General features: G+C 39.4%; 1 protein-coding gene across 1 annotated transcript in view; it reads left to right on the forward strand.

Moving 5' to 3' along the window:
- Positions 1 to 23,599, forward strand: part of GIGYF2 (GRB10 interacting GYF protein 2) — a 151,544-nt gene that overhangs the window by 94,147 nt on the left and 33,798 nt on the right. The window contains 11 exon segments of the mRNA XM_047721379.1: positions 1,556 to 1,752; positions 2,736 to 2,895; positions 10,113 to 10,157; positions 10,160 to 10,219; positions 10,222 to 10,277; positions 13,755 to 13,846; positions 15,118 to 15,225; positions 16,238 to 16,338; positions 18,436 to 18,536; positions 20,648 to 20,809; positions 22,470 to 22,628. Coding sequence (XP_047577335.1) covers positions 1,556 to 1,752; positions 2,736 to 2,895; positions 10,113 to 10,157; positions 10,160 to 10,219; positions 10,222 to 10,277; positions 13,755 to 13,846; positions 15,118 to 15,225; positions 16,238 to 16,338; positions 18,436 to 18,536; positions 20,648 to 20,809; positions 22,470 to 22,628 — 1,241 coding nt within the window.

Here is a 23,599-nt window from a genome sequence, read left to right on the forward strand (position 1 = left end):
GTATTATCTTTTGTGCCTAATAGACTAATATTTACAGGGCTTAAACCAAGGGTATCTTTTCAGAGTTCTATGTCTAGAACAAAGCTTAGTGAGTGTTTTCAAATATTTGAATCTCTGTAAAGCACTGTGGGACTTGTCCATTTTGAGACCTGTTTGATATGTAGTAGTCATTTTTCAGTTATGATGTGACCCCAAATTACCTGTGGTTCATTCTCTTGAATGTAGATGACTGGGACCTTATTCTAGGAGATTTTAGGACGGAATCCAGACATGTTTATTTTGAGAAAGCTTCGTAGATACCCATTAAAGATGAAACTCCAGATTGATAGTCTATAAGGGAGATAAAGCATATGTATATTAGTCATCTAGGGCAAAATCCCCATTTTTAGAGGATAGGTGAAGAGTAGCCAGAGAAAATCTTCAGAGGCAAGAGTGGCCTATAGTGAAGGACAATAAGGAAGGGGAGAAGTTTTCGATTTAGGATTGGGCTGCTGAGGTCAGATGGAGAGGACTAGGAAAAGCCATTGGGTTTGGGGACTTTGAGTCACCTCTTCTTTGTGGGAGAGAAGCTGTATTGGAGGGTGGAAGTGGAAGTCACAGTGTAGCGGGGGTGGTGGTGGTTGTGGTGGATCAACTGTTCTTTTAAGAAGTTTGGCAGAGATGCCATTCTGTCTGCCTGTGCTCGCTCTCTCTCCTCCTCTCTCTGACAAATAAATAAAATCTTAAAAAAAAAAAAAGCAAGTTTGGCAGAGAGAGGAAAGTGTTCCTGAGAGGGGCAGGGATTTGGAGAAGCTGTCTGTAATTGAGCAAACAAGGTTTCAAAGGAGAAACTGCATTTGTATCTAATTACTCCCATCCCCCTCCCTTCTTAAGAGCCTGCATACTGAGAGGCTAGAAATAGGGACCAACATAGAACCTCTTTTGCAGTCTGTGTTTATATTGAGAAGAACTTCCGGACCTGTCTAGGTAGACTCCCAAATGCTCTTCATTATCCTAAAGAGTAATGTATTGGATTACATTAATTATCACCTGAAATAGGTATTTATTCAAAATAATTGCAAATGCACTTAATCAAAGTTTTGATGATGAGTTACGATATTTTTGAGAAGATTTGCTGTGCTTTGTTAATCATCTGCTAGTGGAGACATGTTATAAAGAAGGGATTGGACTGATAGTTTGCTCTCAAGAGGAAATTATATAGCTGTTGGGCAGTTGCTCTAGTGACCCAGTCAGGCACTGTAAAAGGACCTTCTAGATACCTTTTTTAATCCTTATATTGTGTCATTCTGTAGAGGTACTTCTGTCATCGTAGGGAGAAATACTACACTTCTCCATAAGAAGTAGCTGCAGTGTTCCTGATCCACATTTCCGTTGAGCCCATTTAGTGAGTGGCCCAACTTGATGATAACATTCTTCATAAGACTCTACTGGGCTCCCTGCACAGCGCGGAGCCTGCTTCTCCCTATGCCTCTGCCCTTCCCCCTGCTTGCTCGCTCTCTCTAAAAAAGAAAATCTCAAAAAGAGTCTCTATATTCCGTGTTTTTTTTTCCTTCAGAAATAGTTTCTGATGTCCAGCAGCCCCTGTCACAGATTCCTTCAGATACAGCCTCTCCTCTCCTCATACTTCCACCGCCTGTTCCCAATCCAAGTCCTGCCCTCCAGCCAGTTGAAACGCCGGTCGTAGGTGCTCCTGGGATGGGCAGTGTTTCCACAGAGCCAGATGATGAAGAGGGTCTCAAACATTTGGAGCAGGTAAAAATCATGTAATCCTTTTTTTATTTCTCAGACTACCATAAAATTTGGAAGCATTAAATGAATATTTAGAATGGAACTTATGTGCACTAGATTTTATGTACTGGAAAAGTTGTTTGTAAATCTCGTATTGTTTATGAGTAATTGTCTTTCAAATCATTTCATGCTTATAAGTTTCTGCTATGTAGTAGTCATTGTGTCAGGTTATTTTTTCTCTTCTGAGGTTGCCCGTAGCTGTTTGCTTTTCTTTTTTCTTTTTGGAAATTAATGGAATGCCAAAAATGGCAAATACAAGCAGCTGTGGACGGGCGTAGCGTAGCGTCCTCTGTATTTTTTGCCTAAAGTATAACTGGGAAAATAGTTAAGCTCAGGATTTTAACATTTTATTTATGTCTCTAGATTTTCCTAAGATTAGATGTACCTTTGTTGTATATAAAGTAAATGATAGCCTGTTTTCTGTAGAAGAATTTCTCTTTCAGGGTGGGGTAGTTTTTGGTGGCAGGAAATGCTCAAAGAGAGGAAGAAAGGGCAGTGTCTTAGTAAAACTTATAAAAAATTTTATTTGTAATCATATTAATTGAGTCTTTGTTGTATTAATACCCATGTTTTTACAGGTTTAGTTTATATGCTTCAGGATTGACCGTGGCTTATTAGTTTAAAAAGTAATCTTATTAGTGTGTTGATTAGAAGCCTGGATTTTCATCCATACCAGTTTGTGTTTTAATCTGTTTGGTTTGCTTAAAAATTTTGAGACTTTGAGCAAGATTTGACCTCTCTGGGCCTTAGTTACCCCTCCATAAAATGGGGGTAGTACATATTATATGACCTTGTTGGAAGAAGTAAATGGTTGCCTGCTGTGTTTCTTGCATTGTAATACCTTTCACAGGTCAAGTCATTCAAAAAAAGGAAGGCATTTTATTATATGTTCTAGTATTAATTTGGGATCATTTGTTTCCTCAATCCTTTTTTTTCCCCCCTATTAGCAAGCTGAGAAGATGGTGGCTTATCTCCAAGATAGTGCACTAGATGATGAGAGACTGGCGTCGAAACTGCAAGAGCACAGAGCTAAGGGAGTGTCTGTTCCGCTGATGCACGAAGCAATGCAGAAGTGGTATTACAAAGATCCTCAGGGAGAAATTCAAGGTAGCTCGTTCCATTCTACTTGAAGCCATTACCTCCAGATTCTGTAAGATGGTCATTATTTAATGTCAATTTGCATAATAGTAGAAAACAATCCATTTTTACAGGACACACACACACGTAGTAGAAAACAATCCATTTTTACAGGACATATATACACACACACCCACACACACACCCCCCCACATATATATATGTGTGTGTGTGTGTGTGTGTGTGTGTGTATACACACATGTATGTATGTATGTATATGGCATTTTTGTAGGTTCCTCCCATAGTACTTTACAATTTCAATGTGGGGGAGGGAAGTCCAATGAAAATTGTTTGACTACAAGGCAGAATGTGATTACTAATATGATAGGGATGTAAACAAAATGCTCAAGACCCCCTCAGTTCTAGCTACCTAGCTGGTTAACTAGGCAGGTGAATTCTTTATCATCTTTGTACTTCAGTACTTTGTACTTTGTACTTTGTACTTCATTTTCTCTCCCATAAAAAGGTGATGGCAGTATAGTCTTGGAAGACTGTACTTCAATGTTTTGCTGAAGTGTAGTTGATTCCATAAATGATAAAGATCTGTTAAAAATGTGGGAGAAAAGGTCATACCATATTATACGTTAATCCCTTAAAAATATGGGTGGTGCATAAATTAGATTAGAATGGGGAGAGAATGCTATAAAAGATATTTGTTGAATCTTCATTTCTGCTTTTGAAATCTTTGTTTATAACTTGAAATTGGTTGACTGTGTTAGTGTCGGTTTCATGATAGTGTTTTACCAAGTACAGCCTGTGACCTCTTTCCAGCATACTAACTCCTTTTCCACACTCAGTCCCCTTACACTTTCCCTTTATTCTCCTTCACAGCATCTGTTGCTGCCTGGCTCTGTATATATTTGTTAATGATCTGTTTACATCCCTGTAGAATGTAAGGTACATGGGATCAGGACTGTGCATTTGTGGAGTTTTTGTTTGCTTGTTTGTTTTGTTTTTGGTAAAACAATCAGAAGCATTTATTCGATGTTTCAGGGATTGCAGCTGGAGAGACAAAGTGTGCTTCCAAGTTGAGGACTCTGTGTTTTAATTAAAACACATGGTTTTAAAAACCAAAACCAAAAAAAAAAACCCAAAAAACAAAAAACCCCACCCCAAAACACATGGATGTGTGTTTTAATTAAATTTACTTTAAGATAATTGTAGCTTCACATGCAGTTGTAAGATATAATAGAGATTTTATGTATTCCTTATCTGGTTTCCCAGTACTGGTAATCTCATGCAAAACTGTAGTACGGTATCCAGCCAGGATATTGCCTTTGATATAGTCAAGATTCAAAACATTTCTATTTCATGTTGCCCTTGGATAGACACATGCATTTCCTTCCCATTGGTACCTACTCTTAACACTTGACAACCACTACCCCTATTTCTATAGTTTGTCATTTCAAGAATGTTACATAAATGGGATCCATTTCCAGCTAATTTTTTTTTTCACTTAGCATCATGCTCAGGAGATTGATACAGGTTGTTACATGGTGTCAGTGGGTGGTGTTTTTTGTTTTTTTAACTGAGAGTACATCAGTGATGTGAATATATCATAGTGTAGCCATTCATCCATGAAAGGTGTCTGGGTTGTTCCCATTTTTGACTATTATTATTATTATTTTTTTAAGATTTATTTGGGCACCTGGGTGGCTCAGTCATTAGGCGTCTGCCTTCAGCTTGGTCCTGATCAAATCCCGCATCAGGCTCCCTGCTCAGTGGATGCCTGCTTTGCCCTTTCCCACTCCGCATGCTGTGTTCCCTCTCTACTTTCTTTTCTGTCAATAAATAAAATCTTTCAAAAAAAGATTTATTTATTTTAGAGAGGGTATGTGCAGTGGGGAAGTGGGGGTGGGGGGAGGGAGGAAGAATCTCAAGCAGACTCTTCACTGAGCTCAGAGCCCGATGTGGGGTTTTGATCTTATAATCCTGAGATGATAACGTGAGCTGAAATCAAGACTTGAAACCCTTAGCTGACTGTGCCACCAGGCACCCTCTATTTTGGCTTATTATAATAAAGCTGTTAAACATTTATGGGTAGGCTTTTGTTTATAACAAACTCTTCATTCTCTTGAGATACAAATGTCCAGGAGTGCAACTGCTAGATTATATGGTAACACCACATTTAGTTTTTAAAGAACTGCCAAACTTTTCCAGAGGGCTGTACCATTTGTATTTCTGCAGCAATCTATGAGTGATTTGGTTTCTCCATATTCTTGACAGTATTTGATGTTGTTGCTATTTTTTATTTTAGCCACTTGACATGTTGTGTAGTGTATAGAGTATACAATATCTCATTGTAGTATTTGGTTTGCATTTCCATAATGGGTAAAGATGTTGAACATTTTTTTTATATGTTTATTGCTGTTTGTGTTCTCTTAGTGAACTATCTCTTCGTGCTTTTTTACCCATGTTCTGATTAGACTGCTTTTCTTTTTTTTACCTTTTGAGTTTTGAGATTTCTTTATATATAGATACTAGTCCTTTGTAGATAGGTGGTTTGCAAATCCTTTATCCCAGTGTGTTTTTATCTTTTTATCACAGATGAAAAGTTTAAATACTGATGAAGTCCAGTTGATTAATTTTCTCCCTTTTATGGATTGTGTTTTTAGTATTAGTCTGAGACAGAAGAACTCTTTCCTAGCTTCAGATCCCAAAATGTCCTTTCCAAAATAATTTATAGTTTTTTGTTTATATATAAGTCTTGTGATTTTTAAAAGGTTAATTTATTTATTATTTAGTTTAGATTGAGAGTTGGGGAGGGGCAGAGGGAGAGAGAGTCTCAAGTAGACTCCACACGGAGCAGGGAGCCTGATGTGGGGCTTGATCCCACAACTCCAAGATCATGCTCTGAGCCAAAACCAAGACTGTTCAAACTGACTGCGGCACCCCAGAGCCCCAACTCTGTGATCTACTAATTTTTGTATAACGAATGGGACTTAGATCAAAGTTTATTTTTTTTGCCGATGGATGTCCCGTTGCTCTGGAACATTTTTGTTGAAAAGCCATCTTTCCTCTTTTGAATTACCTTTCTCAAAATTCAGTTGGGATATTTATGTTGGTCTGTTTTCTGTGTTCTTTTTCTGTTCCACTGATCTGTGTGTCTGTCTTTGCGCCAGTATCACAGTCTCGATTACTGTAGCTGTATAGTTATATATGTCTTGAAGTTGGATAGACTGGTTCCTCCCGTTTTTTTTTTTTTCCTCCCAGTTTATTTTTATCAAAACAGTTTTTAACTTTTCTAGTTCCTTTGTCTTTCTGTATAAATTTTAGAATAATCTTCTCTATATTTACCATATAAATATTCAAAAATCTGTACTTAAATATCTTGCTGAGATTTTAATAGGAACTATGTTAAACCTTTATATCATTTTGAAGAGAATTAATAGCTTTCTCATGTTGAGTCTTCCAATCTATGAACTTGTAGTTTTTAGCATATATTCTATACATGCTTTAATCGATTTGTATCTCCTTGGTTTTTTTTTGAGTAATTGTAAATTTCATTTCAATGTCTTGTGTTCATTGTTACTATATAGAATTGAATTTTGGGTGTTTGTCTTTAGTCTGTGACCTTGCTGAGCTCATTATTAAGTGTAATGTTAGCTTCTGGCTTTTTATAGATGGCTCTTTATGAAGTTGAGGAAGTAACTTAGTTTTTGAGAGTTTCATTGGGTATTGGATTTTGTCAAATGCTTTTCTGCATTTGTTGAAATGATCCTATGATTTTTCTTCTTTAGCAACTTTGATATGGTGGATTAAATCGATTGCATTTTGAATATTGAACCAGCTTTGTACTCTTGGCGTTAACCCCATTTGGTCATGGTTTATAACTTTTTATATATTGCTGGCTCCTTTTTGGTAATGTTTAATTTAGTTAAGGATTTTTGTGTCTTTATGAGGGATGTTGTTTTGTAGTTTTTGGTATCCTCGTCTGATTTTAGTATTAGGATAATAATTAGCTTCATAAAATGAACTGGGAATTATTCCCTCTCCTATTTTCTGGAAGATTGTTTAGAATTGATGTTAATTCTTCTTCAAATGTTTTGTAGAATTCTCCAGTGAAACCATCTGGGGACTTCTTTTGGGTATTATTTTTAAAGTAGGCTCTATGCCCAGCATGGGCAGGCTTGAACTCATGACCTTGAGATCCAGAGTCACATGCTCTACCAACTGAGTCAGCCAGATGCCCCGTTTTTGTTTTTGTTTTTTTAATTTTAAAATTAAAATTCAGTATCCCTAATAGTTACAGGGGCTATTTAAATTACTGATTTAATATGGGTTGATTTGGTAGGTTTTGTTTTGTTTTGTTTTTTATGAATTCATCCATTTCAGCTAAGATGTCAAATCTGTGTGGGTAGAGTTACTTGGAGTATTCCCTTACTCTCTTTTTGATGTTTGCAAGTTCTGTAGTGATAGCCCCTGTTTTATTCCTCATGTTGGTAATTTGTTCATTTCTCTTTTGTCATTGTCAGTCTTGCTACAGATTTGTTAATTTTATTCATCTCTTCAAGTAATCAATTGTTTCATTGATTTTTTTTCACTACTGTTTTTTGTTTTCAGTTTCATTGAGTTCTGTTATTTCTTTCCTTCTTAGGGTTTATTTTGCTTTCCTTTTTCTAGGGTCTTGAGGGGGGTGCTTATATAGTATTGATTTGAGACTTTTCTAATGTAAGCATTTAATACCATAAATTTCTCTTTCAACACTTCTTTAACAAATTGGAGACATATCTTTTCATTTTCATTCAGTTTAGTATGCCTTTTTTTTTTTTTTTTTAAAGATTTGTTAGAAAGGAGGAGAAAGAGTGCACGTGCAGGGGGAGCTGCAGGCAGAGATAGAAACAGGCTCCCCACTGAGCAAGGAGCCCAATGCAGAGCTCAATCCCAGAATCTTGGGATCATGACTTGAGCCAAAGGGGTAGCTGCTTAACTGACTGAGCCACCCAGGTGCCCCCCCCCTGCCCCCCCCCTTTTTTTTTTTTAAACTTGACAGAGATCACAAGTAGGCAGAGAGAGAGAGAGAGGAGGAAGCAGGCTCCCTGCGGAGCAGAGAGCCCAGTGCGGGGCTGGATCCCAGGACTCTGGGATCATGACCTGAGCCGAAGGCAGAGACTTTAACCCACTGAGCCACCCAGGTGCCCCCCCCCCCCTTTTTTTTAAGAGGTGAGGAAGCTGCAGAGGAAGAGCTAGAGAGAATCTTAAGTAGGTTCCACGCATAGCATGTGATCCTGGCATGGGGATTGATCTCACAGCCCTGAGATCATGACCTGAGCCAAAATCAAGAGTTGGATGCTGGAGTGCCTGGGTGGCTCAGTGGGTTAAGGGATCAAGCCCCTCATTGGGCTCTCTGCTTGGCAGGGAGCCTGCTTATCCCCCTCTCTCTGCCTGCCTCTCTGCCTACTTGTGATCTCTCTCTCTCTCTCTGTCAAATAAATAAATAAAAATCTCAAAAAAAAAAAAAAATAGAGTTGGACTCTTAACTGACTGAACCACCCAGGCACCCCCCAGTCCAGTGTATTTTGTTTTTTTCTTGTTGAGACCTCCACTTTTGAAAAAAATATATTTAAGTAATCTTTACACCCAAGTGGGGCTCGAGCTCATGATCCTGAGATCAAGAGTCGTATGCTCTTCTGACTGAGCCAGGCAGGCCCCTAGGAGACTTCCACTTTTACTCGTGGATAATTTGCAAGTGTGTTGTTCAGTTTCTGAGTGCTTGGAGATTTTCCTGTTACCTTTCTATTAATGATTTCTGGCTTGATTTTATTGTGGTTGAAAAACACACCATATATAATTTCAGTTCTTAAAAATTTACTGAGATTTATATATGGCCCAGACTATAGTTCTTTTTGTTGTATGTTCTGTGGGTACTTGAAAAGACTGTGTATTTTGCTGTCTTTGGAGCATTCTATAAATTAATCAGTTGGACCTTGTTGATTGATGGTTTTGTTGAGCTCTATAATCTTGTTCGTTTTCTGTCTAGTTCTGTCACTTGTTATGAGAATGGTGTTGAAGTCTTCAGGTATAATTGGGTATTCTCTGTCTTTTCAATTTTTTTTAGATTTTGCTTCACATATTTTTGCAGTTTGGTGTATACTTTTATGAGTGCTTTGTCTTCTTAGTCTTCTTGATGGATTGACCCTGTACTGATACATAATAACCCTCTGTCTCTGGTAATTTTCTTTGCTCTGAAGTCTACTTCTTTCTACTCTTCAGAGTCTTCTCTGGTATATATATGTAGGGCTTTTGTTGGATTTAGCAGGAGGAGAAGGGACAGGTACATCTATTCCATTTTTCCAGAATTGGATGTTCTAGGGATTTGTTTATTTACTATTGTGTTCCCACTGCCTAGACCCATGTAATTGGTATTCATGTTAGGGATCAGAGTGTATTTGTTAGTTTTATGTATAAAATGTTTGATTTTTAATTGTAAAAAACATCTAGAGAATGTCATTGCGCCCCCACCTCAACTAGATTTAGTTGAACCTGGGTACATCAATTGTAAGTTATCTTAATTTAATAGATTATTATTATACTTTGCTAACCTTTAATAATCTGGCAGAAAATGAAAATTAGAGGAAATCATATTTAGCCTTACATATTTATATTCCTTATGCCTTAGTGATGCAAAGTGTAACAAAAATACCCTTCAGTTTTATTATATTTTTCTGACAAAATGAATTTGTAGAGATTGAGTGAGATGGAGATAGTTATGTTCCTTAAAATTTGGGATATATAGACAGAAGTCTTACTTCTCCCCCCCCACCAAGAATTTATTTATTTATTTATTTATTTGTCAGAGAGAGAGAGCGCAAGCACACACGCACAAGCAGGGAGAGCAGTGGGTAGAAGGAAAAGCAGGCTCCCTGCTGAGCAAGGAGCCCGATGTGGGACTCAGTCCCAGGACCCAGGATCATGACCTGAACTCTGAAGGCAGACACTTAACCAATGGAGCCACCCAGGCGTCCCCAGAAGTCTTATTTCAAAATCATTCTGTTGTATTTTACTAGTTAGAAGCCTATTTACTAACTTGCAGATGGATTACATTAAAATATCAAAAAAAATAATTGATGGGTATCACCTGAAATAAGTTGTACCTCTGGATAAGGATCAGATTCAGGAATATTTTTTTTTCCTCTTCAGTCTGAAAGGATTTTTATTGTCCTTCTGTTTAATTGGTGCTATTATAGGTCCCTTCAATAATCAGGAGATGGCGGAATGGTTTCAGGCGGGCTATTTACTATGTCTTTATTGGTGAAGAGAGCATGTGATGAAAGCTTCCAGCCTCTTGGTGATATCTGAAAATGTGGGGAAGGGTTCCCTTCTCTCCCGGTCCAGCTCCCCCTCCTCATATGGTAAGTACCTTACAGCTCACCCAGAATACATACTAGCTGCAGAAACCCTTGCTTCTCTTTGTAAACACAACCAGATGTTGGATCTGATGAGGAAGAAACTGCACTTTTGAGAGTAATTGAAACAGCAGTGGGCAGTCTGAATTACAGACTGCATACCAGCTATAACATCTTCCAAAACTCAGATACCTGTGTTCACCCCCTCTCTCCCCACCTCTCCATTCTCCCCACCCCCCGCCCAAATTCTAAAGAAACAAAATCCTTTATTTAGTAGCTTTCCAGCAGGTGTGGAATAAAAAACAACATCTTACCCTGTTTTGCCTACCAGGTCCTCTATGTTCTGGCTTCTCCTTTTTCTTTCTTTCTTTCTTTCTTTCTTTCTTTCTTTCTTTCTTTCTTTCTTTTTTAAATTTTATTCATTTGTCAGAGAGAGAGAGTGTGCACAAGCAGGGTGAGCAGTAGGTAGAGGGAGAAACAGGCTCCCCCCTGAGCCAGGAGCCCAATGTGGGACTTGATCCCAGGACCCTGGGGTCATGACCTGAGCTGAAGGCAGACACGTAACCAACTGAGCCACCCAGGCATCCCAGGCTCCTTATTTTTGTAAGCTCACTTCAGAGCTTTTACCTTTACCTACTGTGCTTCAATTCAGTAGACTTTTAGAGTTTTGTTTTTTTTTTTGCTTCTAATTAGAATGCACATTCTCCTCTCTTCCTCTTCCCTTACCTCTATTTGCTTTTTGCTTTGTAACTCAAAAAGTTCCTAAATTTTAGGTTTACCTTAAAGCAAATAAATGTTGCTAACAAAAAATTCTAGTGCTTTGGAATAATTTGAATTGGATACTTTTTTTTAAAAATATAAGTTACTAGTATTTTTTTTTTAATTTTTATTTATTTATTTGACAGAGAGATCACAAGTAGGCAGAGAGGAGGAAGCAGGCCCCCTGCTGAGCAGAGCGCCAGATGTGGGGCTTGATCCCAGGACCCTGAGATCATGACCTGAGCCGAAGGCAGAGGCTTTAACCCACTGAGCCACCCAGGCGCCCCAAGTTACTAGTATTTTTTTTTTAATATTTTATTTATTTATTTGACAGAGATCACAAGTAGGCAGAGAGGCAGGCAGAGAGAAAGAGGAGGAAGCAGGCTCCCCGCAGGGGAGAGAGCCCGATATGGGGCTCACTCCCCGCAGGGGAGAGAGCCCGATATGGGGCTCGATCCCAGGACCCTGGGATCATGACCTGAGCGAAAGGCAGAGGTTTTAACCCACTGAGCTGCCCAGGTGCCCCAAGTTACTAGTATTTTAACAAAAAAATGGATCATAATGTAACCTCCCTCGTATACTGGCACTGGAATGCATTTGAATGGGAAATCTTACTTCTCTGCAGCTGTTTCTGGGCCTCTCCCTGTAGAGTTCCTTTTGGAGGGCCTCGGATCTGTACCTTGCTTTTCTTCTCTAGGTTGGAGTCTTGGGTGGCTGCCACAGTCAGAAGTGGCCATAGTCAAACACCTTTAGTGTGAATACTGGGTCACTGCAGTAACATATACCTTTGATTTATTCAGCAGCTACATAGTTAGGGCCTATCCTAGCCTTGCGGTAGGTTCTTGCAAGGTGAAGATAAATGGGACACAGACTCTCTTATGGTCATAGGGATTCATAGGTGAGAGCAATGGCCAATAAAATTGTTTGGCCACAGTCCATAGTAAAATAAGTGGTTTTACATCAGTACTCTGTACATTCGTAACTGTACATGGGTATTTGTGAAACAAGTTTGACGAAACATTTTGTGCCATGCACATATTTTCTTCCCTCTCTTCCTCCCTTCTTTTCATATAAATATTGATCTTGATCCAGTAATTGATGTCACTGTCCACTGATGGGTTGAGACCACCTGTAATTTGGAGAACAGTGATGATTTCTAGGTGAGGGGAATTATTTCTGACATTTCTGTTATAAACCCAAAGAAAACTTGTGTATTATTGTATAAACATTTTACTTATATACCAAGTTTGTGCTTTATTTCCCTTTTCTAAAATTGGGATGAGTTATCGTGCATGTTTCAGAGCTTGAAGTGCATACCTTGGAGCTTGGCATGTTTGCCCTAGCCCATTTCCTGACTTCTATTTAGGGGAAGAACCATGGCAAACTCTGCTTCTGTCAGCTGTTACTGCTGTTGCCCTGAGTAACGCTAAGAGAGTTCACATTGATGATGAATATACCTTGAAATGTAGGTTTTAATGTAGAAAGTTTAGATTAACCTAGTGTAGCTTCCATCCTCCAGTATTTAATTGGAAAGAAAAATGTCTCTGAATTTCAAATAATCTCCACCCCAAGAAATTGTATATCCAGTATTTTATTCCAAAGCATAATCTATGTACGGTAAAGATATAAACTATTCACTAATGATTTGCCCTAATCTATGTCACCCCCCCCCACCTTTTTAAAAAAGATTTTATTTATTTATTTGACAGAGACACAGTGAGAAAGGGAATACAAGCAGGGGGAGTGGGAGAGGGAGAAGCGGGTTCCCTGCTGAGGAGGGAGCCCAATGCAGGGCCTGATGCCAGGCCTCTGGGATCATGACCTGAGCTGAAGGCTTAAAATTTCCCAGTTTTAACTTTTCAGAATTTAAATTCCAGCTATGTTATTTGAAACAAACAAAAAACAGTTTTTCCTACTCATTATATATATACACATACATATATGTTTTAAGGTCTATTTATTTATTTGACAGTGAGAGAATGAGAGCACAAGTAGGCAGAGTGGCAGGGAGAGGGAGAAGCAGGCTCCCCGCTGAGCAGAGAGGCTAATGTGGGGCTGGATCCCAGCCAGGGACCACCTCATGACCTAAGCTAAAGGCCATCACTTAACTGAGCTATCCAGGCACCCGTCTAACTCATGGTATATTAGTAGCAGTAGAAACACCTAGTTTTGGGGTGGGGAGTTAAAATTTTACAAGCTCTTTCATATTCTGTTAATGTAAAACTTGTCAGCATCTTTAACAAAATATACTTCTACACTGCTCTCTCTATTCATTATGGGCCCTTGTCATATTCCTACCGGCATTAACTTCAGATAATTTTACTCCTTTCTGAAAGTTTTATCCCATTTTTCTAATTTCTACATAATCTCCAGGTTTACAGATCACTTTTAACATTGGGAAATAATACATTTTTTAGTTATAGTAATGACTCTTGGGTACAGTACAACATTCAGCTTCAAGGGTAGGAGGAGAGAACAGCAGCTGAAGTAAGGACCCCTTTCCCACCATAGGGAATCTTTTATAATGCAGACACCATCTTTTCCCACTAGATGGCATTGTTTAGCTCTTTAAGAGTTTTTGTAATAGTTGAGCTTTTGGGGCATAAAGGTAGAGTGGGAAGTCAAGGTCTGAGATTCAGTTTGCTTTCAGATCATATGTAGTAAATGGCTTTTAAGCTTTTTGCAATTTGTTCAGTGGTATTTCTTCCCCTACCTCTTCACTAGGGAGAATTGGACCAGGAACGACTGACCAGACAGCAGGAGCTCACAGCCTTGTACCAGATGCAGCACCTTCAGTACCAGCAGTTCTTAATACAGTAAGAGCAGTAATGCAGTAGGGTGCACTGCAAAATGCCTTTACTTAAAAAAATATTTTTGAAGATTTTATTTATTTGAGAGAAAATGCACACGAGTGGGGGGAGGGGCAGAAGGAGAGGGACAAACAGAATCACCCTTGAGTGCAGAGTTGGGGAGGGGGAGTGTAGGGGTGAGGGGTGGGTGGGTGGGGATTGAAACCAGGAGTCTGATGCTCCACTGACTAAGCCTCCCAGGAGCTCCCCAGGTGCCTTTAGATATAATCTCCTAAGTTTTACCTTTTACAGCAGAGGACTACAAGTTTCTCTGATAATTCAGTCACCTAGCCAGTGGCATGTTACCAATATATATTTGGAGTTTGGTCTTTTTAAATACCAGAAATTTGCAGAAAATGACACATAACTATAATTTCACAAGCTCTTCAGCTCCTAAAGCAAGAAACAACAAGCATTTTAAGAACTTAAATGCCTCCTAAATGGCTCAACTTTGAATGCCACAGAGGAAAAAAACATAGATGAGAGGGCAAGAAAGAAGTAAAAATTTATGCTGTTAGCATTGCTGTGAAATGATGGCAGAATCACTTAGATTATGTGTCACTTTGGTAGAAGAAGTAAGATTTGCTGTCATCTGGTGCAAAGATCGGCAAACCAGTTTGATCCCTGTTGTCATTAGCAAGATTTTATTAGAACATAGCCACAAGTGTTTGTTGGTGTGTTGTCTACAGCTCCTTTTGCAGTGCAGTGGCAGAATTAAATAATTGCATGTGGCCTGCAAAGCTGAAAATACTTACTGTCTGGCTCTTTTTTTTTTCCCCCTGCCTGGCTCTTAATAGATATTTGTCTACCTCTGATCCAGTAGAAAAAAATCTTAACCTAAAATTTTCCAAGTTGAAACATAAATTTTGAGAATTTTTATACAAGTGATTTTATTTTTGCAAAAAGTGTTTCATGTGAAAGTAACTATTAGTTCAAATCTCTTTTATTTTTCACTTGCTTTCTGATATTTTCGGAGAGTTCGACAGTTTTTGACATTTTATAATTTTTTTTGCTGTTCTCTTTGAGCATGTTATCTAGAAGTTCACAGTTCTTTTTAGAATGAAGTAGAGCATTTTCTGTGTCTAACTATTCTTATTATGAAGTATTGTTAAAACTTATTTGATATCTATTTCTAATGGTACTTTTGGGGGGTGGTGGACCGACCTTTGTCTTTGGGTATCTTCGTAAAGTGTACTAAATGTACATAGACAGGTTACACTTTATTTTACTTTTTGAAGACAACAATATGCCCAGGTTTTGGCTCAACAACAGAAAGCAGCCCTGTCCTCGCAGCAGCAGCAACAGTTGGCACTTCTTCTCCAACAGTTCCAGGCTCTGAAAATGAGGTTGGTGGTCAGTCCATGATGTGTCACATTGCATATGTGTGTGCATATTAAAGAAAAGAAAGGAAATTTTGGTATAATGTGTGAACTCTGGTATCAAAATACCCACACACAACACATACATGTGTATTGTGTGTAAAACTAGAATATAGCTTTTAAAAATCATAATTAAGCTGGCAGTAAAGCATTTTTGGTCTTTTTACTCATAGAGGATAAATTTGGAATAAGAACCACAGAATAATGAGAACATTGGAAAAGACAGCATATTCTTACAGAACCAGCAACCAAAAAACTGTAGTCTAGAAGTTTAATTTCCTTTCACCCATGAGATATCAAGAAAGATAGTCACACTGCCACACAGAGTAAAAGTTCCAGAACCCAAAAGCCATTAAGATAAGTCTGAGGAAAAGGAAATTATGCCTAAATGTCTTAAATTTCTGTAGTTTCAGATTATCATTTAAGGTGTAATACATGTTGTATTTCCTTCAGAGTTATCAGTGACTCTCTTAAAAACCTTACTGTCCAATTTAACCGAAACCTTTCACATTTCTCTTTTGAGTCCTAACCCATCAAGTGAGGTGGGCAGGTTAGGTGGTAAGATGCCAGTTCACAAATGGATAAACTGATACACTGAGAGGCTAAAGAACTCGGTTGACATAATACACAGTAAACTTCAGAGCTAGAACTAAAGTAAAGACCTTTAGACTTATAGTCTATGGGTCTTTGATTATAACAGGCTGCCTCTTTTGCTCTTGTGGACATATTCTGAGAGTTTTTTTAGGACCATTGGTATATGCAGAAATCAACATTTGTTAATAACTTGATTCCAGAAGTGTGATGCCTGGGCCTCTATCTTGGTTTCTTTTCTAATAAACAAATAATACATTTTGGTTAAAACACTGAAGGAGTTTTCTGGCCAAATAGCCTGGAAAACCTACCAATCATGTAGAAATTCCTCTTTATCTGTTTTTGCAAATGACAAGAACAAGTTGATTTTTTTATTTCCCTTTTGCAGAATATCTGATCAGAACATCATTCCTTCAGTAACTAGGTCTGTGTCGGTGCCAGATACTGGTTCTATCTGGGAACTTCAGCCAACAGCTTCACAGCCTACAGGTAAAAATTTAGATTGGCTTTCAGTGTAGCTCTAAAGATTAGACTCTTAGGTTATAATACAATTTTTAAAAGATGTTTCCCATTTTTGAGCCATTTTATATTGAATATTAACAAATAGTCTCATTTTTTAAAAGATCGCAGCAAAGGATTGAACATATCATTGAAAATATACTGTTAAGGATTTGCTAGAAGTGTTTATTAGATAAATTTCATGAAATTGAATCAACCGCTCTTTTTATGTTGCTCTAACCAATGTGGAAGAGTTCTATGAATTGTTTTTTGACTTCTTCTGCCAGCCAGAGTGGAAAAAAAAAAAAAAGCTTACGTAAAAACATCTATTCTTTTGAGTGAAGGGTTAATATGTAGCTTAACACTGCAGGTACCCAGAAGTTTTGGGATGAGAAAAGCCTGCTTTAAAGTGAATATCCTGCCTCATTCATTCTCTGATGTTTTTGCATCAAACTAGAAGATTTGGATCTGGGATTTTTTTTTTTTTTTTAAGTCTTGATATTGGTGGAACACTTAAGGTTTTTAAGGTTTGATACCTGCAGGTAGTTTGAACTGTGGATAGTCCTTACAAGAGGTTATAGTTGGTACTGACAGTTCTCAGGAACCATAGGCACTGATGGATTTTTTCTTACAGCCTTGAGCTTTTCTTTTCTTTTTTTTTTAAGATTTTATTTACTTATTTGACAGAGATCACAAGTAGGCAGGGAGGCAGGCAGAGAGAGAGCAGGAAGCAGGCTCCCCATGGAGCAGAGAGCCCGATGCAGGGCTCCATCCCAGGAGCCTGGGATCTTGACCCAAGCCGAAGGCAGAGGCTTTAACCCACTGAGCCACCCAGGCGCCCCGCCCTTGGGCTTTTCAGGTGGTAGTTCTCTTGCTAACACTCATCCTGGGGATTCTAGCAAGGAAAGGACTGGTAATCATCCCTCGTCAACTTCCTCTGCTCTGTGGCCTTGTTTTTCTTGGCAGCCGTTTACGGTTAGGAGGTGAAAATATTCTCCAGTTTGGGGGGGACTAGTTATAAGTACCTTATTAAATGATTTCTTTCTTTGGGTATGATATGATCCAGGCCCTTTACAAATAGTCCATTTGTTTTATTCAGCCAGTGATTTACAATGTGGAAATAGGAGTGTAGGGAATAGAGAATGCTGACAAGTGGCATCAGCAAACCTTTTGCTGGCAGTAGGAAAACAAACTCCAAAGCCTTTACCTATTTGTTTACTTTGTTTACATCTGACCTTGTGGTGCCTTGCGGGTCAGCAGGACCCCTTGTCATTTGTGAGACCTGCTCAGCCTTTCCAGAGGCCTTCCCAACTCCAGCTGTACCTCTTTCTTTATCTTTGAAGTGAAATTCACATAACATGATATTAACCATTTTTAGATGAGCAATTCAGTGGCTTTTAACATGATCACAATATCATGCAACTACTTAGTGCTCTCGAGTTTCATAGTTATATACCTCTCTTAACCCCACTCTCTACTGGGTGTGCAGTAAGAGGTTGTATAGCTACTGGAAATACTGTGGGCTTTGGGATCTAACACACTGGGATTTAAATCCTAGCGTGGCCATGTGCTTGGTGTGTCTCCTTGGGAATGTTATGAAACTATGTCTGACCCTTAGCTTATTCATCTATAAAGATGGGGGATATTAACAAATACCTTTCTTTGTTTTGAGAGAGGGAGAGGGAAAGCGGGCAGTGGGAAGGGGCAGCGGGAGGAGGAGAGAGGGAATCTAAGCAGGTTGCATGCCCAGTGTGCAGCCGGAGACAGGGCTCAATCTCATCACCCTGAGATCATTACCTGAGCTGAAATCAAGAGTTGGATGCCACCCAGCTGCCTCCTTATAGAGTTTTTGAGGATGAAATTAGTTTCCCGGCAAATGTCTGGTAATTTCTTTCCTTCTAGATGTGTTGAAGGATATTGATTTAAACCAGAGCCCACTGGCAGTTTAGTCTATCTAAAAGCAGCACAGACACATATGATGGAGCTCATTCGGGGACAGGGAAACAGCTTTTTTCATTAATGCTTGTGGATATGTGATCATGTATGTAAGCTCCAATATCCTTCACGTTTCCCCTTATTGTCTTATAGTTTGGGAAGGTGGTAGTGTATGGGATCTTCCCCTTGACACCACGACTCCAGGACCTGCACTTGAACAGCTTCAGCAGATGGAGAAGGCCAAAGCTGCAAAGGTCTGAAATGCTTTTTTCCATTGCAGTGCGTGCTTTCCATCTGTAGGATATAGACATTTGTTTACTGATGTCTCTCTCTGGCTAGCTCTACTTTTTCCTATTAGTTTACGGTTACTTAGCTGGAGAAGCACATTCATTTCATATTCTATCCTTACTGTTCCCTCTTCTGCCAAAAAAAGACCTCAAACAATGAAAATGAAAAAGTTTAAATTAAATCACTTAAAATTGGTTCGCTGACACATTATTGATTATGATCATATGTATACTTTAATTACATCATTCATGGTATAAACACTTACTACAAATTCTAAGACCTACGAAAACATACTACATTATTTATCAAACTCTTGATCGTGGCTTGAGTTCCCACATTGAATCGTTATAGTGATGTCAGTTTACATTTCTTACTTCCCCAGACATGTGGTTGAAAAGCCCAACATTAACATTAGATCCCATGTTCCATTCACATCTTCTGGAGGAGCAGGGAATCTTGAATTCTGGTTTTTAGTATTTTCCAGGTACAGATGTCTTGTCAGCACTTAGTGTCATTGTAATGATTCTGGTTTCTTACACCTCCAGGAGAATCTGGTTCCTATTTTATACCTAATGTGTTCTTTTTTTTTTTTAAAGATTTTTTTAATTTATTTATTTAACAGACAGAGATCACAAGTAGGCAGAGAGGCAGGCAGAGAGAGAGAGAGAGAGGAGGAAGCAGGCTCCTTGCCAAGCAGAGAGCCCGACGCGGGGCTCGATCCCAGGACCCTGGGATCATGACCTGAGCCAAAGGCAGAGGCTTTAACCCACTGAGCCACCCAGGCGCCCCATACCTAATGTGTTCTTATCCTCTGAGTTAGTGACCGTCTCCTTAGAGTGCCCAGAAAGGGTTCTTGGTCACGGTCAGTCTCCATAAATGAGTGAGAGACCAAAATTCAGCTAATTCTTGAGAGTGTTCTAATACTGTAGTGGTTTGTGCTAGAAATGCATAGATGATGAGGGAGGGATAGGAACTTGCAGTCTTTTGTGTCTGGAGTGTATGAGTGTGTGTGTGTGTGCTCACATGCGTGGAAGTGAGTAGTGGGGCTGTGACACACAGGCAGGTAACACTTAAGAATTACAGGTTAGTCAGGAAAGCACATGGGCTAGCTGTTCAACTCATGCAGTTGGAGAGGTGGGCATCAGGAATTGGATGACACTGTTGATGGACTGTAGTACCTGCACTCATTTTCACTTGAAGAACAGTAGACTTTATCCCAGCTGAAGGAAACAGCTCCTGTAAAGGCTCAGAAATGCATGAGAACGTACTGGGTCAGGAAGCAGCTAGTTTGGTCTGGCCTGGAGTCTCTGTGTGTCTGAGGGATAAGTGATGAGCGAGGAGGCCAAGATGAGGCAAGCCGGTCACGAGTTCTCTTACACATGTCCTGTTAGAGGCTTAGAATTTATTTCAGGGTGAAGGATGGTGTTATAGGTAAGCCGGGAAGGATTTTTTTTTGGTGGAACTTAAGATGTGCTGGGGAATGTGGGCAGAATGGATGCTGGAAAAAAGTAAAGAGACTTTCAGAGATATGCGTGAGAGAGTGAAAGCCTGAACTCTGTGTGTGGCAGTGAGAACGGACACGAGGTGCTAGAATGGACTAGTAACTAGGAGCTACAAATGATACAATTTGTTAAGTGGTTGGTCTTCTAATTTTAAAGAATTCTGTAATTTTTCACACTAGCAGCTTTACAGCATTGCTGCAAACACCTTGTAGACACAGATCTCGAATCAGAAAATCTTTTTAGGGATGAACAAAAGTGTCACCCCAAGAAAATTCTGAAGTTACTCTCCTGGTGGTCACTTTCTCCCATGTCTAAGAGATGGAGTGTGGTAGTGAGGAGGTAGGTAAATGTTGGGGGAGAGTCCATGCAGTTTTGAAGAGCATGACACTATTCTGCTGCGACATACCAGAGCTGAGTTCTTCCAGAGCTGGTTTCATCCCTCACTCGCAGTACAAGCAACTGTGAATGGTATAGTGTCTGCATCTTCTAGCTACTCCTGATAGTACTGGTCAGTGATGCTGGAGTGTTTCTGTGCTTGGCTTCAGGTTTCTAAGAGTATTTTCTTATAATCACAGCTAGAACAGGAGAGGAGAGAGGCAGAAATGAGGGCAAAACGGGAAGAGGAGGAACGAAAGAGGCAAGAAGAACTGCGGAGACAACAGGAGGAAATTCTTCGGAGGCAGCAGGAGGAAGAAAGGAAGAGGCGAGAGGAAGAAGAGCTTGCCCGAAGGAAACAGGTATACCTCGGAGAACACGGACCCCAGATTTAGCCCTGACTGCGTTCATGGTTCTCGGGAGATGGTCTGTCTGAGTTTGAGAGGGAGTTAATAGCAGGATTGGGATTAGAGCATTAGGAGATTCATTCCTTTAGAAGAAATACCTGTGACCCAGTAGTAGCCCCTGGGGCTAGTAGCTTCAGTCCTGATAAATTACTAGAGTTGATTTCTTTTGAATATTTTCAAGTTAAATTTTGGAAGTAACTAGGTTTTTGCTTAAGTATTTATAACCAGTGATGATGAATAGTTTTCATGCATTTTGGCTGTTTATATTAGTTTTTGGAATTCTCTGTTAATGTGCTGGACCCACTTTTCTGTTGGAATTTTTATAAATCCCAGTTGAAACAGTCCACTCTGTAATAGCCCCAAAGTCCACTTCATCTCACATTTCATACCCATTGTTGGCCCTAAGAAGTACTCTGAAAAACAAAAGGGTCTGTGCTGAGATTAGGTTTGAGCTACTAATGTTTCTTAGGGTTGTTCTCTCTACACTAGCATGTAAGGGCTCTAAGAAGTAGTACAGTGAAGAAATCAGTTTAATTCTCTGTTGCTCAGTATTTCCTAAATTATTTTGACAGTGTGACACTCCTCCCTTCCATAAGATTTTACTTATTTGAGGGAGGGAGGGAGAGAGAGAGAGATCACAAGCAGTGGGGAGGGGCAGAGGGAGAAGCAGGCTCCCTGCCAAGCAGGGAGCCCGATGAGGTGCTCCATCCCAGGACCCTGAGCTCATGACCTGAGCCAAAGGTAGCCACTTAACCGACTGAAACACCGCAGCAGCCAAGACCCTTTTCTTTATACTTGACATGTGAGACTTTGTTTTTCAGAACACATTCTAGAATACACAGCTTTGCTCAGTACTTTTGACTAGAGAACTTACTTCTACCACACCAGGCATTTCTGGTTGCTGTGTTGATTTGACCTATGTTCTGGGTTCTCAGTTGATTTTGGTGGGGTGGGGTGGGGGGAAGGGGTGATAAGGACTAATGGTACCAAAGGGAAACCAAGCCTCAAGCCTCATGTAGCCCTTTCTTGGGTTAATTACTAAGTGCAATAGCTAATGTAGAAACTAGGATAGACTCTAATTGTAGTGCTATTTAACTGCTACTATTTTATTTTATTTGTTTATTTTTTAGAGAAAAGAGTGTGTGCATTAGTAGGGGAGTGGCAGGGATGGAGCAGAGGGAGAGGGAGAATCTTATTTATTATTATTATTATTTTTAGAGAGAAGGAGGAGGAAGGGAAGGGGGAGAGAGAGACTCTCAGGTGGACTCCACACCCAGCATGGCCCCCAGCATGGGGCTTAATCTCTCAACCCTGAGATCATGACCTGGGCCAAAATCAAGAGTCAGACAACTGACTGAACACCCAGGTGCCCCACTACTAATACTTTAAATACAAATTATTTTAATTGTTGATATGTCTACTTCCCAACTCTCTTTACTTTTTACTCTAGATCCTTGGTTGTATTCTTTTTATATTTAAAAAGAATAAGGCTCTGTTATAGAGCCTTAGCAGCACAGTCTGTTTCTTTTCAAATTATAATGAGATCTATTAATCAGGATCCAGAGTTTGTTTCTTTCTCCTCCCCCCCACACTTTTTTTTTCTTTTTTAATTTAGGAGGAAGCTCTGCGACGCCAAAGGGAGCAAGAAATTGCATTAAGGCGACAGCGAGAAGAGGAAGAAAGACAACAGCAAGAAGAAGCTCTTAGGAGACTGGAGGAGAGGAGGAGAGAAGAGGAAGAAAGGCGGAAGCAGGAGGAGTTATTACGCAAGCAGGTGACCACAGATGGTTTGCTCTTTTCATTTCTTCTTTGAAGCTAGGGATTTGTGATTAGAAAGTTTTTGGATATGAGGATAACCTCTTTACTGAAAATTATTAGAAGAGACCCAACTGACTCTTACGACTTTTGTAATGGCTGTCCCACAGGTAATTATAAAAGCCAGACAAAATATCAAAGAACCAAACCCCCCCCAGAATACCAGAGAGAAATCTAAAGAAGGTCTACCCTTTAAAAAAACCAAATGTGAGACCTGCAAGTTGACTGCTTTTGCTTTAGGGTACTCTCACTTTCCTAAAGTGCCAGTCATTACTGCTTCATGTTTTCACAGGCTGTGTGACAGTGGGCACTACGCAATTCGAGTTCAGCCAGGTCATTCTGCCACTACAGGCAGCCAGAACCCCTAAAGCATTTCCTTGTAATGTTTAAGAACTTAGATTTTTTTTTTTATTAGTAGACTTTATTTTTAGGGCAATATTAGATTTTCAGAAAAATCTGGATGATAATATGGTTTCCTCTGTTGTTATCTTACATTAATGTGGTATATTTGTCACATTAAACCATTACTGATGCATTTAACTAAAATCCATAGTTATTTCACATTTCCTCAACTTTTTCCTCATGTCCTTTTTCTGTTCCCAGATCCTAAATCCAAGTAGTATATTTAGTTGTCTCCTCAGCTTCTTTGAATGACAGTCTCTCAGGTCTTTGGCAGTTTTAAGGTATAATGGTCCATATGTTATAGGGTAACTCTCTACTGGAATTCATCTGATGTTTTTCTCACAATTAAACTGGAGTTATGGGTGTTTGAAAAGTAGATCACAAAGAGGCAAAGTGCCATTTTCATCACACTTTATCAAGAATACATATTATCAACAGGATTAATGACTGCTGGTGTAGTCCTTGGTCACTTGGCTGAAGCAGTGCCTGTCACTGTAAACATTGCTCTTCTCCCCACACACTGTACTC

Source organism: Lutra lutra, chromosome 3 (assembly GCF_902655055.1).
Source record: "Lutra lutra chromosome 3, mLutLut1.2, whole genome shotgun sequence".
NCBI classification, from domain to species: Eukaryota; Metazoa; Chordata; class Mammalia; order Carnivora; family Mustelidae; genus Lutra; species Lutra lutra.